The sequence below is a fragment of the Crinia signifera genome, chromosome 6, assembly GCF_055691185.1.
Source record: "Crinia signifera chromosome 6, ASM5569118v1, whole genome shotgun sequence".
Classification (NCBI taxonomy): Eukaryota; Metazoa; Chordata; class Amphibia; order Anura; family Myobatrachidae; genus Crinia; species Crinia signifera.
Window position 1 is genome coordinate 221,614,405 of NC_139222.1, and position 19,650 is coordinate 221,634,054.

Here is a 19,650-nt window from a genome sequence, read left to right on the forward strand (position 1 = left end):
ATCAGCTAATGACAGCGGACTGCCCCCTCAGGTCCGGCGCCCATAGGCAGCTGCCTAAACCTGCCTAATGAAAGCGCCGGCCCTGGGAGTGTGACAGTGAAGGCTCTGCCTCACCGCATGACACTTCCTCTTTGTCTTTATTATTTTGAGTCTGCTTATACTTCCTAAAAAAACTATTTTTTTTTGCTTTCACACTAGTTAATAATGTTCCCCGTGCCCCTAAACGAGTCAGAAACTGCAGTCACAATGCATCCAGCGATGCAGGATCCGTACTACGCATGTGCATGTGTGACAGGAAGAGGGTGACAAGGGCATCGGTCCTCAGCAGCAATGGTAGTTCCAAAGCAGTTCCACCTCTCCTTGGGGATCTGAGTTAGGCCCAATGTTCAGATAGATAATACTTTCAAAGCTTGTGGGCCCCTTAGTCCTCATGGGCTCTGTGGCACCAATGGTAGTTCCGCCTCTGCTTCGGGTTCTGAATTAGTCCCAATCTTCAGATAGATGGTACTTTTATAGCTTACAACTTGCCACCAGATGCACATAAAGTGTCACAATGGGGTAAGAATAATCTATTAAGTAAAGCCCAGTACACACTGGGCGATTTCTGCTACACTGCATGCAGGCTAGGGAAATCGCGCTTGTGCTTCACTGGGGCTTGATCGCCCATACATATAAGTGTTGGCATCTCATGTTTGAAAATAGGGTGTGCATCAACGCCTCCTTCCCCCTTTCCTAGACCTTGACATAACCCAGCAAAGAGGTTAATTCTGCTCAATTTCTACTCTTTCCATATAAGAACTACAGATACAGTAATAGCAAAATCGATATGACTATGGAGGTGATTCACAGGTGGGCGCAGGTACAGCTTACACTCAAATCAAATTTGCCTGGAGATCCAAGCAGATGTGATGGGCGTTTCTGTGTGGGAACACCGGTGTGTGGCTACGAGTCATGGGTGAGTCATGGGGTGTGTACTTGTGTCACAGCCAGTGGGCATCAGTAGGGTGATGTTGCCCCGAAGACGCAGCAGTGGTTGCACAACAGGTGCAGCTGGGTGTGGATCGTTAGATCGACCCTATATGGCAGTGGTCAGGGAACTCATTACCCCACACAGTGCATGTCTTGCTGGTAACCCAGCAGGTGCACAGGTGTACTAATTACTCAGACACATCTTATAAGGTCCGCAGGTGGAGTTAATTATTTCACTTGTGATTCTGTGAGGAGACCTGCAAAACATGCTCTGCGTGGGGTAATGAGGACCGAGTTCCCTGACCACTGCCATATGGTTAATGTGAGTTAGGTTTACTAGTACAAAGACTGACATTGTCATTATGTCGACATGTAAAAGGTCAACAGGTACACAAGGTCGACATGAAACTTGTCAACTTTTAGTCACAGAAACCCGCTCACCAGGCTTCGGGCAGCTTTCTGTTCCCAATTGCATTCCATGTGGATCCTAGTTTACGCCCTGAGTAAAGTATTGAAAAAAAGGAAGAAATAAAAAAAAAGAATGTTGTGTCAACCATTGTTATGTTGATATTGTGTACCTGTGGATTGTTGATGTTTTATGCCTGTCGATCTAATGCATGTCAATAATATGGGGTCGATTTATTGACTGTCAGCCTAATTACTGTTGACTTACAGACATCAAGCTTTTATCAAAATTTTTGGTGTCTATTTCGACATCTGTTGACATGGGCCCCCAATTAGTGTAACATGTACCCTTGCGTTACCTACACTGGTACCTACTGGTGCCTCGCTCCACTTCACTTGGCTAAGTTTACTCAATTGTAGTCCACGTGGATTGCAAAGTATGTAATGGGTATGCAGAAATCTCAGATTGCAGGGTCGAATGTGTAGTTGTTTGATAATCGACTGGATTACAGTATGTTTTCTCAATATAGTGATTCATACCGAATTAGGCCCAATGTAACCAGCGCTGTAACTAGACATTTTGGAGCACTGTGTCAGACAGGGAATTGGTGCTCCCCACATACTCAAAATAGGGACAGTCTATGACCCCCATAGAGGGAGAATAGAACCTGTAGAGAGCCAACGAGCCCGCAGCGTGGCAAGCGCAGCGAACCCGCAAGGGACTACTTTGCGCTCGCCCCCCTGTCGGAGCACCGGCAGTCGGGATCCTGACGTTGAGATCCTCACTGTTGGAGTGCCATACCACACCCGTACCCAGTGCCTGTTGTACACATTCCACTGCAGCTGCACCCAGGATCCCGCTGCAGCAGCATACACAGGGTAACACCACATTGCAATAGCTTACACACAGGGTTACACCACACTGCACCAGCAAGCACACAGCATTAGGCAATATACCGTGTGTGTATATGATACAGTGCATGGTACATTGTGCGTCAGAGACAATGGGGCAGATGTACTAATCTGCCTATAACGTTTTGAGAATAACGAGTCCCGCTTCTCCAGCATAACGTGGAGAAGCGGGCAAACGTTATAGGCAGATGTATTAACCCCCCCCAAAGCCGATAAGGAGAGCCGTTATCCCCAGCGTTAACGGCTCTCCTTATCGGCTCCCTCGCCGCCCCGCACATGCGCAGTCGCCGTCGCCCCCCCCTGCCCGGCTTACTGGGCATGCGCGAGATCTCCAGCGCAGCCCAAGCCAGACGCAGGGCTAGCGTTGTCCCCATAGTGGGGGATAGGACAACGCTAGCCCTGAGCTGGCGAAGCGGCCGGGGTGAATTAACGCCTTGAAGGCTGTTAATACATCACCCCGGCCGTTAATCCCTGGGGGGGATTGCAGGGGACAGCCCCGCCAAGCGTAACTCGGCGGGCTGTCACTAGCGCACGTTAGGTGCGCTAGTAATACATTAGGACAGACGTAACCCCCCCCCAGTTAACCAGCGTTAAGTGCATTTTTGCACTTAACGCTGGTTAATACATCTGCCCCAGTGTCTTTTACAGTGTGCATCGGCTATAGTATGAGTTGGATACATACAGTGCAGGATATAGAGCAGGTTGGATACAGTGCAGGATATAAGGTCAGATTCAGAGCCATTCGCTGGGCAATAAATTAATAAATTAAATTAAGGACTGCGCATGCGCTAGACTTTCGTGCGAAGAAAGTCAGCGACATCTTTTCCTTGCAGCCGGTACGCTAGCTGACTGACAGGTGGAGGAGGAAGCAGCTCTGCAGCCCATAGGTAAAAACCATCACTGAATCTATATGTGTAGCTAAACTTATTCAGAAAGAAAGTGTACCCTTGCGCTCTCCATTTGTTCGCCATACCTATTAGATGTCCAAATGGACAGTGATAATGATTATATATATATATATATATATATATATATATATATATATATATAATTTGCCAAACAAGTAAAGAAAGAAAGTCCACACTGTATATTCGCCCTGGAGCTCTGTCAGCCTGTGCTGCATCACATGGAAGTACATGGGAGGTATCTGTGAGGAATGCACAGTGAGTGCTGTAACATTCCCTAGGTTTGGGATCCTGCTCTTCCATACAAGGACACACTGACTGTCAGAGAGGGGCGGGAGTGTACCCGGACCTGCCCCGGTCACAGAGCCCAATAGATCTTTACAAGCTGCCAGAAGGGGGAAACTCTTTGTATGGCCGGGACACACCACACCCCTATGCATGTATATGTGCCGGAGGCTGAGTAATCAGGAACAGCTCCTGCACTACTGCACTACACAGTCACTACACTACAGGAACATCCACCTCAGCCTGTGCCTGGAAGCAGCCGGAATACAGTAGTAGGGCAGCAATACCTCTCCAGCTTCATGGCCACGAAACGTATAGTAATCGCAGGACCTCCGCCCTGGGGATTCCGACTAGTCGGGGGGAAAGACTTTGATCAGCCTTTAACTATCTCCAGGGTGAGTGTCCTCTGTCACAGCTGTGTGTATGCCGGAATCTCACGTGTGGGAGATATACAGTGTATCCAGCAGCCCTCATAGACAGTGTGATATTACACATGCACAGGAGAATGGGCACATTCCTATCTGCATGCATGCAGCAATGACACCTGATTGCTGCTGGGCTTACATTGGGGATGGGTGGGGGCACATACCATATGGGTGGGGTACCCTGGCAGCTGTCTGCAGTGTCCCCACTTTCTTACCTTGTTCTGGAATCATTGCTGCATAGCAGATATTACAGTGATCAGGATGGAGTATTATAATGAATAGTCAGGAGAACTTTTATAGCTCAGAGGAATTTACATTTAGAACCTGGCACTTTTGTCAGTGGCAATCATTGTATATGGGGGTGGGTTATGGAATGTGAGTGTTGTCCTGTTTGCTGGGTAATCCTGGATATCACTGTGTTCTACCTGCAGAAACTGCAGCTTTCGCTTTGTATGATCCCTTATGTGCATGTTATCACAGTATTAATGAAGTGTCCTGACGTTTGGGCAGGTAATAGATTGCTAGTTTGGCAAATAGACAGAATGAGCTCATTGGTTTGGTAAGGGTGTTCTTTATATGTAAACAGGCCAGAAACGGTCAAGTGAAAATGAGGTAATTAACAGGGGGAAAAGTAAATGTGATCATATGAGTAATCAGGATGTTACTAGTATATATATTTATATATTTACTAGATGTATACTATATTTCTGATAATACATAAGCACATGTAGTACATAAGACTAGCAGCAACCCCCAGAAACTACCTCCGCCACCCAAATGAAACACTGTCTATAATAGTTTGCATTGCACCTTTATGTAAATGTTTGTTTATTTTATGCTGTATTCACAAGTGGTGTTACTGTACAGCCAGAGCAGCTTGACTTGTCTCACTCCCCCAATATCTTTTTTTACATATAGCTACTAGAGATGTCTCGTGTTCTCATTTGTTATTTGTTTATTAATCATGGTTAATTCAGTCTGTACAGCACTGCAGAATATGTTGGTGCGATATAGAAGAATTATACTAATGGGACTGTATTAATAATTGCGGCATTGATTAACCATCCATCACATACTGTAAAGGCCCCCATACATAGAGCCGACTTGTCCTAAGGACAAGTCAGACCCAATTCTACTCCGAGCTGCCCGGCAGCTCCCCGGGAGGCTCACATACAATTAGGACTTGAGGTGCCATTTTTTACATGTGATAAATCACATTTAACGTGCCGATTGATCGCAATCGGCTGAAATCGGACCAAATCATCTCGATGTATGCCCACCTCAAGTCTCAGGGACAGTGGTTGCAACAACTGATCTCCCCGAGAGTAACCGCTCTGGTGTATCATTTTTGAAAGGCTTCTCCTAAAGATACTTCACATGTATACACTGTTAAGGCCGCTATTGACAAACGTGGGGGGGGGGTTTCTTGTTTGCCCAGAAGCCCCCCTCCTCTTGGCAAGTGCCTTAAATTAGGACAATAGCACTGGTATATGATCCGATCAATAGAGCTGCCACCACATCATGCAGTGTAAGGGACAGAGCAGAGCTGCTGCACATGCCCAGTGTACCAGCTTCTTCTACCACATTTATACCCCTTTTACACCAGAGCCGCGACCCGGGGTATTGCCGCTCCAGTCCAGGCTGGGGCTTGGTATAAAAAAAATAAATAACCCGGGTCCTGTTACCTGGTGTCCGACCCACCAAATGTTCAGGGTCAGACACGGGGCTTCACCGGAGTCAGGGGCCATGTAAATGGGTAATCCGGGTCATCTGACACAGGGACCCATTTCCTCCAACCAGGAAGCCCCAACCTCCGGACCGCAGCGCCCTGAGGTCAATCCGGAGGTTGGGCAGGGATTGCGTACAGCCTTCGCTGCTGTCTGCGGTACTATGCAGACAGCAGCAGAGGTGAATGGATGCCTGTGTGCGGCATCCATTCACCTCATTGACAGAGGCTGGGAGCGCACGGAGGCTGGGGGCAGCCCAGCAGCTTACCTGGGTGCTGGGCTTGCCCCCAGCACGTCAGTCGGCGTTGAGGGGGGGGGGGCGGTCGGCGGGTTTCCCGGCACTTAGAGATCATCTCCGAGCGTCCCCTAGTCAGCATAATGCCGGGGGGCGCCGGTATAAAAGGGAACAACTGCCGGGTCCAAAAACCCTGTACACCAATGACTGCACCTCCAGAGGTGCAATCAGTAAAGATAATCAAATTCACCAATGACACTACCATCATACTTATCAAGGACGGGGACGAATCCGTCTACAGACAAGAAGTGGACCAACTGGCCCGGTGGTGCAGCAGCAACCATCTAGAGCTCAACCCAATCAAAACCGTTAAGATGGTAGTGGACATTAGAAAGAAGGCTGTTGGTGTTCCTCAGCTAACAATTGCTGACAGTGTGGTGTCGCTAGTGGACTCCTTCAAGATCCTAGGAACCACAATATCCCAGGACCTTAAATGGGGGCCCAACACTGATACTACTGTTGGAAAAGCGCAGCAGAGGCTATTCTTCCTTAGACAACTGAGGAAGTTCAACATCCCACAGAAGCTTCTGCTCCTCTTCTACTCCGCAATTGTGGAGTCTGTACTGTGCTCCTCAATACTGGTCTGGTATGGCTCTGCCAGTGAGAGAGACAGATGCAGACTACAAAAGGTAGTCAGAACTGCGGAGAAGATAATCTGGATGGACCTTCCCTCTGTCCAGGACCTGTACCTGTCCAGAGCAAAAAAGCAGGCAATGAAGATAGTCAAGGACCAACTACATCCTGGCCATGGCTTGTTTAACCTGCTGCCCTAAGGCAGACGCTACAGGGCCATTCCCACCAGAAGCCTAAAAAGTTTCTTTCCTCAAGCGGTTCACCTGTTGACATGTGAACTCATGAACACCTCATTGTCTAGTCGTGCCATAACACTTTGCACATAATCTAACACTGTGTCCCCTCGGAATAACTTTCTATATGACTGTACCTGTTCCCCCACCTGGTTATATTGTTTATACTGTTTGCTGTTTACTTATTACCCTCCTGGCTGCTGCACAGCAAACCGAAAACAAATTCCTAGTATACGCAAGTACACCTGGCCAATAAAGCTGATTCTGAAGCCTCCATAGGCATAGTGCAGGTTGTGCTATCCCCAATGGGGCCGAATGCTGAAAAACTTTTTTTTCTTTTTGGAGCTTGGTACAGGGTATGGGTCATTAGGTCGACCACTGAAGGTCAACATGGATTTTAAACTTTTTTTTTTTTTTGACTCGAATGTCAACATAGTTGACATGAACACCATATCGGTGCACCACGTCCCCTCGCTGCGCTCACCATGCTTCAGGCACTTTTTTTCTATTCTCCCTCCATGCCCTAGTGGATGGTAGGGCATAAAATACCCACCTTTTAAAAGGTGAAAAACCCATGTGTATTTATTATTTACAGTTTCTTATATAGCACAGCAGATTCTGACCTTTTGACTGTCGACTTAATGATTGTGTCGACCTTCCAACCATGTCGACCTTAAGCATGTTGACATATTTCAGATGTCGACCATCAGTGGTTGATCCAATATATGTCGACCTTTACTTTGTCAGCCTAAAGTCTGTATACCCTTGGTACATACTGTAGGAGTCAGCCCATAGTCCCCATGGTTATTAATGAGGGCCGCAGGCTGTTGCACTAATTGGCCTTTTGCAGGAGACTGTTTCCAGAATAGCATCAAATAATAAGCACTCTTTATACTTTGTTTAATTCTCTTTTTTGTAGAGCTGCTTGTTCCCACAATGCATTGGGAAAATAAGTATAAACAAACTAAATTGCACTAATCGCACTGGTAATGGATGATAAGTAGTGAGACACCGTTCTTGCCATATGACAAAGCACTGGGTCAAAGTTTTAGAACAAAGGACGAAAATAAACCATTGATCTTATTTGAATGCAAGTGTCAGCGTTTAATCGGTGGAAAAACACATTAGCATCAGTTTAGTTTCTGAAAGCATAATAATAATAATAATATGTATGAAATGAAAGGCAACTGAATTTGTGGTTTAGCTGATCATTGTGATCTGAGACCAGAGACTTTCATGTATCCTACTATACAGCAGAGGTGGTGTTACTAGTTTCTGGTGCATTCTCATGAGTTTCTCTTCAGTCCAGGAGATGTCTATTTTCATTGTGTGTTGGCACAATAGAAACACACTGCGTCTGCTTTGTTCTTCTGCCTGTATAGTAATGGTATGCAAAGCGAAAAAACAGTCCTTAAATGGGGCATAAGTCTGGCTCCTGAGAAGGAGAATATCCCCTTTTGGTTTAAGCCAGTTAAACAGGAGCTGATCCTGCTGCTCTGCCCGAGTACCAGGATATGTATCCAATCTGGCCTGGATGTTACAAATAACTGGATCACTTTGATGGTATCTGGGATCTGTTACTGTCGCTGAAGGGACCTCACACATGTTGATAGATGTTTTCTCCATCCATTCGATTGTCAGATCTTGGACAAGTTAATGGTGTCACTGCTTGTATAGCATGAAGGTGTGTCCAGCATTGAATGTTGCATAGTGCCAGACTCTGATCCTCCCTAACACCCACGTTTGTCATAGCTTTAATGCGAGGTCTGCCCATTTTGAGGTGTGCATGTTGGTGTTTCCCCACCCAAATAAGTACAGTTGGACTATGTAGATTAGCATTTAATGGTACTGTGATTACTCCTAATGAACCTGATTGGCCAGCCATGAATGTGACCTACTGTTTGAGCCTTACTAACACTACGTGGGTCTCCTCTCACCTCTAAATATTCTCTAACGCTTCTCTACAAACATATTTGACATTCCTTATGAGCAAAATGACATCTTATCTTCCACTGCTTCTGAAAATCAGATGCAAGGCACAGGAAACGGGATACAATCATAGGGTCTACAGCAACTAGGTCGGCATGTGTGTCGGTCGACACAAGCATTAGGTCTACATGGGCAAGATCGACAGTCAAAATGTTGACATGGGGTTTTTCACTGTTTTTTGAGCCGACATGTGCCGACAGGCGGTATTCCATGCCCCACTATCCACTAAGGTGTGGCGGGAGAATAAAATAGTGTGCCCGAAGCATAGCGAGCAATGCGGTTGACTGTGAAAAACCCCATTTTGACCTTTTAACTGTTGACCTTGCCCATGTCGACCTAATGCTTGTGTTGACCCAATGTCCTGTCGCCCTAGACCCATGTTGACCTTGCTGCATGTCGACCTCATGACTGTCGACCTAGTTGCTGTAGACCAAACGATCCCAACCCACAGGAAACAAGGTATTTATGATAGCACAGAAAGGTGTATGTTTAAGTAATGGATGCCCGACCAACTATAGTGACTTGTAGTAGTAGTACGTTTATTTATAAGGCGCCATACATAGCAAACAAAAAACAAATTACAAGGTAACGTACAGGGTGTGTTGAAAAATACAGTATGAATAGGGGTATAGCTGGTAGAATTAAAATCAGCATCAGTTCTGAAGTAGGTGTCAAAATTGTCGAGGAGACTGAAGATGAAGTAGAGGAAGGGAAGGACAGGAGCACAGGTGAGGTAATGAGGTAGGGTGAGTACGTGAGGAAGGAGGGCCCTGCTCATAAGAGTTAACATACAAAAAATAGGTGGGTGGACGAACGAAAAACAACAGGATAAGTAGGAACGGAGGGGAACGGAGGCAGGATAGGAGGATCAAAAGAGGTTAGGAGGAGGGATAGGCTAGTCGAAAAAAGTGTGTTTTGAGGGAGCGCTTGAAGGAGGTAAGGGAATTAGATAGCCTGATGGGTGGCGGGAGGTTGTTCCAGTGCAGGGGGGCAGCGCGAGAGACGTCTTGGACACGGGAGTGGGAGGAGGTGATTAGGTGAGAGGTCAGTCGGCGGTCAGCGATGGAGCGAAGAGGACAGGAGGGAGTGTGGATAGAGATCAGTGAAGAGAGGTAAGGAGCGGTGGAGGAGGAGAGAGCCTTGTAGGTGGTGGTGAGGAGTTTAAAGAGAACTCGGAAAGGAATGGGGAGCCAGTGAAGAGATAGACAGAGGGGGGGAGGCGGAGGTAGAGCGGCGGGAGAGGAAGATGAGCCTAGCAGCAGCGTTAAGAATGGATTGGAGAGGTGCGAGGCGGGTGAGAGGTAGCCCAGAGAGAAGGATGTTGCAGTAGTCAAGGCGGGAGATGACAAGAGAATGAATGAGAATTTTGGTCGCGTCAGTAGAGAGGAATGGTCTGATGCGTGAGATGTTGCGTAGGTGAAAGCGGCAAGACTGTGAGAGAGCACGAATGTGGGGGGTGAAAGAGAGGGAGGAGTCAATGATGACACCGACTTGTCTGTGGATACTCATTACTTATTACACTTATCATGACCAAATGCACTCAGGAGTCAATGAACAGCAATAATGGGAGCCTACAGCACTGTGCCTAATGGCAGAACAATTGAATAGCCCGGTCAGACACCCGTAAGCAATTGCATTCCCCTCCCTACATAACATCTGTTATTTTAGTCTGTCTAGTTTACATAGAACTCAGTTAAAAAAAAAAAAAACAATGGCTGTTACCTGCTTTAATGGAAAGTGATGTCATAAGGCCTGAGTCATATTTCCTAATTAGTTCTGGACAATTACCAACTATTTTCTCAGGATTTCCTTCCTGTATATGCATGTAATGATAATTCTCGTTTAAGCTTTGTAAGAAAAAAAAGATTTAAAGATGACCTTTGCTCCAAATTGTCTGCAGTGTGGTTTCAGTAATATGACCTCGCACTCAGTATAACAGGTGATCAGGGCCAATCGATCGCTGGTTCTATTGTCTTTGGTTTCAGTGATTTATGTGCAAATACAGCAATATATTATATTGATTGTGTGTGCAGGATCTTATTCTTAGCGTCTTAGGGTTTTCCTTGTATTGCACAATGCTGCTTTTTACATATAGCAGAGAGACTGCCAGACTTTGAGAAACAACATCTGGCTGTCAGATCAGAGTGGTAAACAAGTCTCAGTACTGACTGGAATCTGGCTGTTAGGACAGGGCTAATGGTTCTTTTACATGGCAATCTGTATGAGCAAACTAGGATTCGCTAAATCAGAAATTTGTATGGGGAATTACGTAGCCCTTACACGTTCTGCTCCCTATGCAGCTGGTGGAGATCAGTGAGTTAAATATTTGCGCCACAGAATCTTTCTATCTATGTGGGAGAATGTCCTCATGGCAGCGCTCTTACTGCTCGTATACACTGTTCATTTTACATGTTAATCTTGTTTTCTTAAAACCTATTTGACTTGAATTAACACCTGGGGCCTGATTCAGACCTGATCGCTGGGCTGCGAGTGTTTGGAGTCCAGCGATCAGGTAAACGCTGCCCATTTGCATGGCTGTGAATGCGTTTGGAGCTGTGCACACAGGGGAAATCCATTTATTATCACTCACCATCTAATGCATTTCCCACAGTCAAAAGGTCGACATGGGGTTTTTCACTGTTTTTTGTTTCGACAGGCGGTATTTCATGCCCTACCATCCACTAGGCCCTGGGCATGAAAGGAGAATAAAATAGTGTGCCGAGCGCGAAGCATGGCGAGCGCAGCGGTACGCTGATACCCCTTTCACATCGCACTTTTAAAACGGTATATTGCCGTTTTTTTCCCATTTTGAAACGTTTAAGGCTGCAATGTGAAAGTGCCAAAGTTGATTTACCGGTTAAAGTTAACTGGTATTTCAACACGGTTAAAAATCAGAGTCCTACACGTTTTAAAGCCGTTTTTTAGGCAGTGTGAATGGCTCTATTTCAATGGCTTGAAACGTGTCCCTTGGGGGTTAAACGGGTTGAATGTTTGAATGGTATTAAATGATTTTTATAACGGTTTTCACCTGCAATGTGAAAGGTCTCAAGGCTCAGACCCGTTTTAAAGTCCCATTTAAGAATACCGTGTCATTACCCATTTCTGCAATGTGAAAGCAGTATTAGACAGTGTCCATGTTGACCTATGTCAACATAGACACCCTAAAAACATAAAAAACCCACATCGACCTTTTGACCCTGTTGACCTTTTGACCCTGTCGACCTTGTGACTGTTCACCATTAGTGGTTGACCATATGACTGTCTATCATGAGTCAGTCTATGTTTTATACCATAACCACCAATTTCCTGTATCGCTAGTCAGTCTGCATGAGCAGGAGCTTCATTGAAACACTGGAACCAGAGCCTAGAAGCAGGGCTGGGCAACTCCGGCCCTCCAGATGTTGATGAACTACACATCCCAGCATGCCTTGCATCAGTTTCAGCATGGCCACATAGCAAAACTAATGCAAAGCATCCTGGGATGTGTAGTTCATTAACATCTGGAGGGCTGGTGTTGCCCAGCCCTGGAGCTTGTGAAGGTGAGATCAGGGAGATTGCCTGGTCACACCATAGACATTATCAGAGCTGCATTGTTTGGCTCAGAGCTCTGAGTCATTGTGTAAACAGTAACAATGTTCAGCAGACATAGACAAACAGGAAGAGTAACAATAGCGGCTGTGTTATGGGTTTTCTATGGAAATTTCGGTGTAAATGCTGCAACCTTGTTTCTGTATCTAAATTGCCATCTTTATTTATTTACATTACTTTACTATAGTGCTTTGATGTTACAGTGATTACTACTTCTCCAATGATCTCAGTGACTATCCCTTTGTCTTCCCACTTGTGACTTTCTCTATCATTATCTGTAAAACCTTCATTTTATTGCTTTAAGATGGTATAGTGAAGGGTCCCATGTGGATTCTTTGCCAAGCAAAAAGTTGTGGTGATACTACAATAGATAATGTCCTACATTCCACCGTGCTATAATTTACATTATGGGCGGTATTCAATTAGGTGTGCCGTATTTGCCAAGTATCCCTGAATGTTAGGGAGACTCCCTGAATTAATGGCAATCTCTCAGAATCCCTGAAGAGTCTGTCAATCTCTCTGATTGCACAATACCTCTATTATGTGGCTGTTATGTACTTGCAGAAGGGGGGGGGGGGGGTTTAGGAGATCTAAATTCAGATGTTCTAATTTTCCTACATTGGCAATAAGGCATAGTCCTTATAGCTCACTGCATTTTCAAATAAGGTTTCCCATGGCCACTTTAGAGTATGTGGGTCTGTGTTATATAACACTAACTTTCATGCAAAAAGGCAACGAACCAGCACTTTATGCAGCTTTCACACGGATACCATGAAAAGTCCAGGGACCAGCCAGCCCGATCATTTCAACCAACTTGCTGCTGGTTTTCCTCACTGTCTTCTTTCTGGGATAAATATGTCCCATTTTTGGGCGATTAACATTTGAGATTCAGGATACATTCCCGATCTCATGGGTTATTGTGGCTCTGAGGGCTGTTTATTGCGGATTATGCCTGAGGCACCCAAGTATAATCTCCCAGTAAATGCCGGGCTAATCGAATAGTCCCTAGCTAATCAATTAGCTCCAGAAAATTACTACAGCTAATTGAATACTCAATAATTGTTTTTTTTACTACTTTTTCAAGATATATCCCAATCTCGTCTGTATCATCCATATCTATTGCATTTCAATGTGTATCTCAAAATTGTTTGCGGTATGATTTTTTTGTTGTGTTGTGCATGCAACCCTATAGTGTTTTTCAACCTATGAATAAAATGTTCTTAAAACAAAATAGCAACTGGTATATCAGACACAGGATAAATAGAGACTTGTGCAAAGAGGAGTAGCTGCAATCATTGGGCCTAATTCAGACTGGATTTTTTTCTCTAATGGACAAAACCATGCTGCACTGCACTGCACGTGGGGCTGATAAAACATGTGCAGAGAGAGCTTTAGATTTGGGTGGGGTGTGTGCAAATTGAAATCTAAATTGCAGTGTAAAAGTACAGCAGCCAGTATTTACTCTGCACAGAAACAAAATAACTCTAACCCCAAATCTAAATCTCTCTGCACATGTTTTTGTCCATATGAAGAAAATACGCTTTGCGATCCAGGCTGGGGAGTTAGCCGATAACGGCCCAACAGTTGGGATTCCGATGCTCAGTGCACGACATCAGAATCCCGACAGTCAGGATCCCGATTGACGAGGGCTATTCTCCCACTTGGGTGTCCATGACCCCCATAGAGGGAGAATAGAACCTGTGGTGAGACCGCAAGAGTGGCTTCATATCTCTAGCCCCCCTTTCTGAGTGCCGGCGGTTGGGATTCCGATGTCTGTAATCTGACTGGCTGAATCCAGACTGTCGGCCCACCCTACCACACCCTTCAGACCTGATTGCTGCTGTGTGAAGCAGCCGCCTGTGCAAGTCTGTGATTGGCTTGCGACTTTATTGCTGCTCAACAAATCAATTCACTCACCATCTAATTATTTCCCCGGTCTGTGCAAGTGTGCATAAATCTGACTCTTCCACAAGTCTGTCAGTGATAGGCTTATTGAGGCCCGAGCTGACACGCCCTCCATGAAAACGCTTGGGAATGCCTGTGTTTTTCCCTGACGCTCCTCCTGTATTTTTTGTAACTGTCTGGTGTCGCGCATGCACGGTGCGGCATAATATGCATGTGCAGTCCTTCCATAATCGATTGCGAAAATGCATAGCAATCAGGTCTGAATAATTACCTGAATTAGGCCCAATGTGCGGCTCCAGTTTAGGACTGGTTTGGTTAATGTGGTCAGAAGACTTTCCCTGGTGAGTTTGGAGACTGCGCTTTGAGGAGAAGCCTCTGTAGCTCAGATAAGATCTGTCTGGTCGCAGAATGCTTTATTCTTGTAGTAATATGTTGGCTTCAAGTTTCTGGAATTTGTTTGATGGATTTGCACAGTATCAATGTAAATATCATTACTGCTACATATACAGCAGGGATTCATCTCCTTACAGTATTAGTATCATAACTGAGTAAGTGTGGCACCACACAGAAAGTTAGACAGCTGCCACACCAAATCTATACTTGGCCCCCTTGGTATAACTTTATTTTGTCACTATTTAAGTTTTAGCCTTATGTTTGTCAGAAAAATCCCTGCTACATTTCCTGGGAGACTATTCCATGGCTTCATCGCCATTTCTATAAAATGGTACTTCCTGGGCTCCACTGCCCCACAGTTCTGTAAGTTATTGTTAACATTTATTTATTGCGAAGCCACATTAGATTTGCATCGCCATACAGAGGACAAACCTCAAGTCAGGACATGGTACCATACAAAACAGTACTCAATGATCAACACTGCAGCTCACAACACAGCTAAAGATGTGATGGGCACATGGAAAATATTCAGTGTAAGCTGTAGCCTGAACCAATAGACTTGGGCACAACTATCCAGTATGGAGACAGTGAAATTAAAAAAAACAAATGTTAGGGAGAGGTTAAACAGTATGGGCTAGATGTACTAAGCTTCAAAAGCAATAAAAGGGAGAGTGATAAACAGCCAGCCAATCAGCTCCTGTCTGCCATGTCACAGACTGTGTTTGAAAAATGTCAGGCAGGAGCTGATTGGCTGGTTATCACTCTCCATTTGATCACTTTTGAAGCTTAGTGCACCTGGCCCTATGGCTGGTGAGCGGTTGATGAGAGAGGGGATACGGTCGCTAGGTTGACAATATGATAGTCGACCACTAAAAGTTGACAGGGCTTAGGTCAGCACATGAAATAGGTCGACCTGGCTAAGGTGGGAAGGTTGACAATAGGAAGGTAAACAGTCAAAGGTCAACATTTACAGTAGATTATTTTACAGTTTTTTAGCCAATATGGTGTCCATGCCGACTTACGTAGAAATTTGGGACAAAAAAACCTTGAAAAGCTCATGTGGCCACATCGCAGTAACTGCCTACTTTGCCAGTCCGCGGGCACACAATTTCTGATAGCGGCCCTTTGTGACACACTCTGTAGGTGCTCTGGTCCGATTTATCTATAATGACATAGTGTTGATTCTAGCACCTGCTATCTTTGAAAACCCATGCAGTTCCTCTTCCCTGTCTGGGGTGTCGCTGTCTGCTGGAGTGCTTCTAGCACAGTGTGGTCTGTATATCAGTACTGATATGCAAACCAGACCTGTGCTAGAAACACCACAGCAGACAGCGACACCCCAGGCAGGGAAGAGGAACTGCATGGGTTTTCAACGATAGCGGGTGCTAGAATGAACACTAATGACATGTTTCTGCATAACGGCTAATGTGTACGCACTGTATTGGTAATGATGCATTCTCGTGACTATCTGGTCAGCTACAGCATACAATATCATCTAATGTGTACCCAGCTTTATAGTTTAGCAATAGGAAGATCTTTTGTCTCAGAAGTGCCCTGAATGTGGCAGATGCCTATGTATATATTTGCATATGTATGCGGCTGCCACTTTTTAATAAATAGTGTAAAAGAAGATTTAATAAGTATGTCACCTGTTATCAGCGTGGCGGTGGTGATGGTGGGGGGTTTCTGTTTGGATATTTTCCATACTTGATAACGGTAGTCAGAGCCCAGAATCTCTGTTATGAGTGTAGTCATTGTAGACAAAGCGCTATTCTGGGTGTGATATGCGTCACTGCGGTAGACAGGTGTCAGAATAAAATCTTTTTTGACCTTTTGTTGTAGGAGGTCACTCCGAGCCCCTACCAACACACACACTGATCTACCAGTATTATGGGGGTTATTCAGACCTGATCGCTGGGCTGCTTATTTGCATGTGGATTTAACCGCAGGATGGCCTTGTGCATGTGTCCTGCGAGCCGTAAGCATGCACAGTCTAAGAAATACCTGATTTATGCTAAAACTCGCTCAAAGGAGGTTCCTTCAGTAGTCTTTATATTCTGTTGTCTTTTTCTTTATAATTAAGATTATGGAATATACAAGCACAATGTTCAACTATTGTTTTATTTATTTTTAAATTACATGCATGGAGATACTAAAGGGACAATCCTGAAATGACTTGGGAAACAGCAAAGTCCTGAGTTTCTTAAGGATTTTAGGGTGTCTCGAACTATGCAGGGAACTGAATTCCATAGAGTTGGAGCCGCATGGCTTAAAGCTTAACCCCCAGATGTATTACAGGAGATTCTAGGCAGTGGTAAAAGACTTTTCATCTGCAGATTTCAGTAATCAAGCGGCCGGTATGGGATCAGAAGCTGCTTCCTTGGCCCTGGCCATTTAGGCTTTTGAAAGTCAGTAAGCCAATCTTGAAGACTATTCTCCATCTTAAGGCCCCCATACATTAGGCCGACTTGTCCGAAGGACAAGTCGGACCTAATCTACTGACAACTCCCCTGGGGGGGTCACATACAATTTAGCAGGGAGCTGCTGTCAGCGGGAGCCGGGAGCTGAGCAGGGCATGGGAGCTGCAAGCAGGCAGCGGAGGCAGCCTGTAGTACCTGCGGTGGAGGGAGCCAGATGCCGAGCGGGGGACTGCAAGCAGAGAGCCTGGCAGAGGAGGCAGTAGGCGCACTGGTCCAGGCGGTGAACTCCGCGAGGGGACCAGATAGCAGAGACCGGGTAGCGTAGGGGAAGCCGGGCAGCAGCGGGCGGACATAGAAATTAATTAACAGTCAGTGATTGGCTGAGAGCTCTCTGTCAGAGAGCTCTCAGCCAATTACTGGTTGTCCATTCATTTCTATGTGCCCGGCTTCCCCTACGCTACCCGGTCTCTGTCTCTGATCCCCTTGCGGCGTTCACCGCCTGGAAGTATCTATTTGCGGCATTCCCCCCTGCCCAGGATAGTGCACCCACTGCCTGTCTAGCCCGACTCCCTGCTTACAGTCCCCCGCTCGGCTCCCACCACCGCACGTACTATGGCCCGCCTGCCCGCCTTGGGCTGCACATAAGATTTAACAAATCTTATGTGCAGCCCGTCCGACCTCCCGAATCCGACCCGATGCGCACGGGACCGCGCATCGGGTCGGATGGGATGTCTGCACATGCGATTTGGCCCGATTTCACGGCCCGATTCCTCCGAATCGGGTCAAATCGGGCCCAAATCGCATAGTGTATGGCGGCCTTTACAGTGAATGTAGGAAGTATAGAATGTGTGTTATGTGGCTGGAGCAGGGCTGGTTGACTAACAGATTTGCAGATGCATTTTGTCCCAGCTGTAAGTGGTGCAATTCTTTTGCTGGTAGACCAAGATAGAAGGCATTGTAGTAGTCAAACCGAAATGAAACCAATACATGTATGACTTCTGGCAGACATTCAGAAGGCATTAACGGCATGATTCTGGTTATGTTCATCAGGTGAGGATTTGATTGAGGCTGATATCTAATAAATATCAAGCCACCATCCAAGACCATGCCAAGATTCCACACATGAGCTCTGAACCTCCAAGTTTAAATCCACTTGGTTGTTTATGCTGCAGTCTTGCCCTTTGATGTTGAGGTCTATCATTGTTGTATCAGGATTCTATTGCAGCAACTGGCACTCATCCACTCCTGAAACTCAGCTAGACAACCATTTAGGGTTGTTTATAATCTGCAGAGCACTGGTAGAACAGGCAATGGTGCCTAATTATTTTATCCAGTGGTAATCTGTACACTGCAAAAAGCATGGGAAATAGTATAGAACCTGGCAGTGACAAGACTGTGTGACCTACTGCTGAAAAATGATTTGAACCAGCTAAGAAATTTTTCAAGTGGTCCATCCCAATGTGCATGTTCTCAAATGTTGCAGAGACTTCCAAAAGGATTAAGCTTGAACAGTCATCTTTGTCTCTTGCCATCAGAAGAAGATACGAGGACTGTTTCATTGTGTCTTCGAATCCTGATTGGAATGGACCATAATTGGTTGATTTGATATATTAAGTGATAATACTCAATAGGATGTTATATGAATCATGAAGCATATGTTGTTTAAACTCAGTGGTGTACAGTACCGCACGTGTGAGAAATATTGTATACGGTACGGTACTTCTGGATCATTGGTAATTGTCAGTAGGCGTGTGGGTTAAATGATTTAAACCTAAATGCTATGTGTGACAAGGGGTAGAAGAAGTAGGTTTCTTTGTTATACCACACGTACCTGTAGATTATTAGGTAATGTAATGGTTACCTGGCTGCAGGGCCCTTTCATGCCCTGCCCCATGTTCTTTGGCAGGAACCCATACTTGTTCTGTTGTATGTGTGATTTATTACAACCAGAATATGTGCACAGTTTTGTAATAAACAATAGTTATCTGGTGTTCCCATCATACAATGCAATGTTGTACACTGCATGGGCATATTGCTCTGGCACCGAAGTCTCCATTATTTATTTCTCTTTCTCTGTCTCTATCAGTGATAGAAAACCTGATCCCTTTATAATGACTCTCTGGCTAGCCGTAAGATGAGCTGCTTCTGACATCATTCATTCTAAAATGCCCACAAATGCCGCTCACTTGCTCCTAAAATCCAACATGTATGTTCAGGCCCTCCGATCCCAACGTGCCAATCACACTTTCTTACATACCACGATTGCCTCCTTAAGCCCTGTACACAGGGGGGGTTGAATGATTTGTGCTAAAAACACTGAACATTATCGGAGACAATATAGGTCCTGCTTGCTAGGCTGCTGCATATGTTCACAGCCTCGCAAACAGGTAAACACTGCCTGCCCGAACGTCCTACCCATACTGTAGTGCAGTGACTTCCCTGAAGACAATGTTGTGAGATTGGACTGCATGTCTAGACGACATGGGGAATTGTTAATGACCCACGGAAGCATGATTGGTTAACGATATAGTGGGGACACACTTGCCTATATGCATGATAGTATTGTTACCGTGCATATAGTTAATGAAAATCGTAATTGTAATATGATGACAAAACCAGATTACAT

At 45.4% G+C, this 19,650-nt stretch overlaps 1 protein-coding gene across 4 annotated transcripts in view; it reads left to right on the forward strand.

Annotated features, from left to right (window-relative positions):
• Positions 1-3,521: 3,521 nt before the first annotated feature.
• The window catches only part of PDLIM1 (PDZ and LIM domain 1), a 62,399-nt gene continuing 46,270 nt past the window's right edge, over positions 3,522-19,650 (forward strand). The window contains exon 1 of one of the 4 annotated variants that reach the window (XM_083148935.1): positions 3,522-3,871. In XM_083148935.1, the coding sequence (XP_083005061.1) occupies positions 3,776-3,871 (96 nt within the window). In that variant the 5' untranslated portion in view covers positions 3,522-3,775. The remainder of the gene's footprint in view (positions 3,872-19,650) is intronic. The other 3 variants (XM_083148936.1, XM_083148937.1, XM_083148938.1) reach the window with 3 other exon arrangements.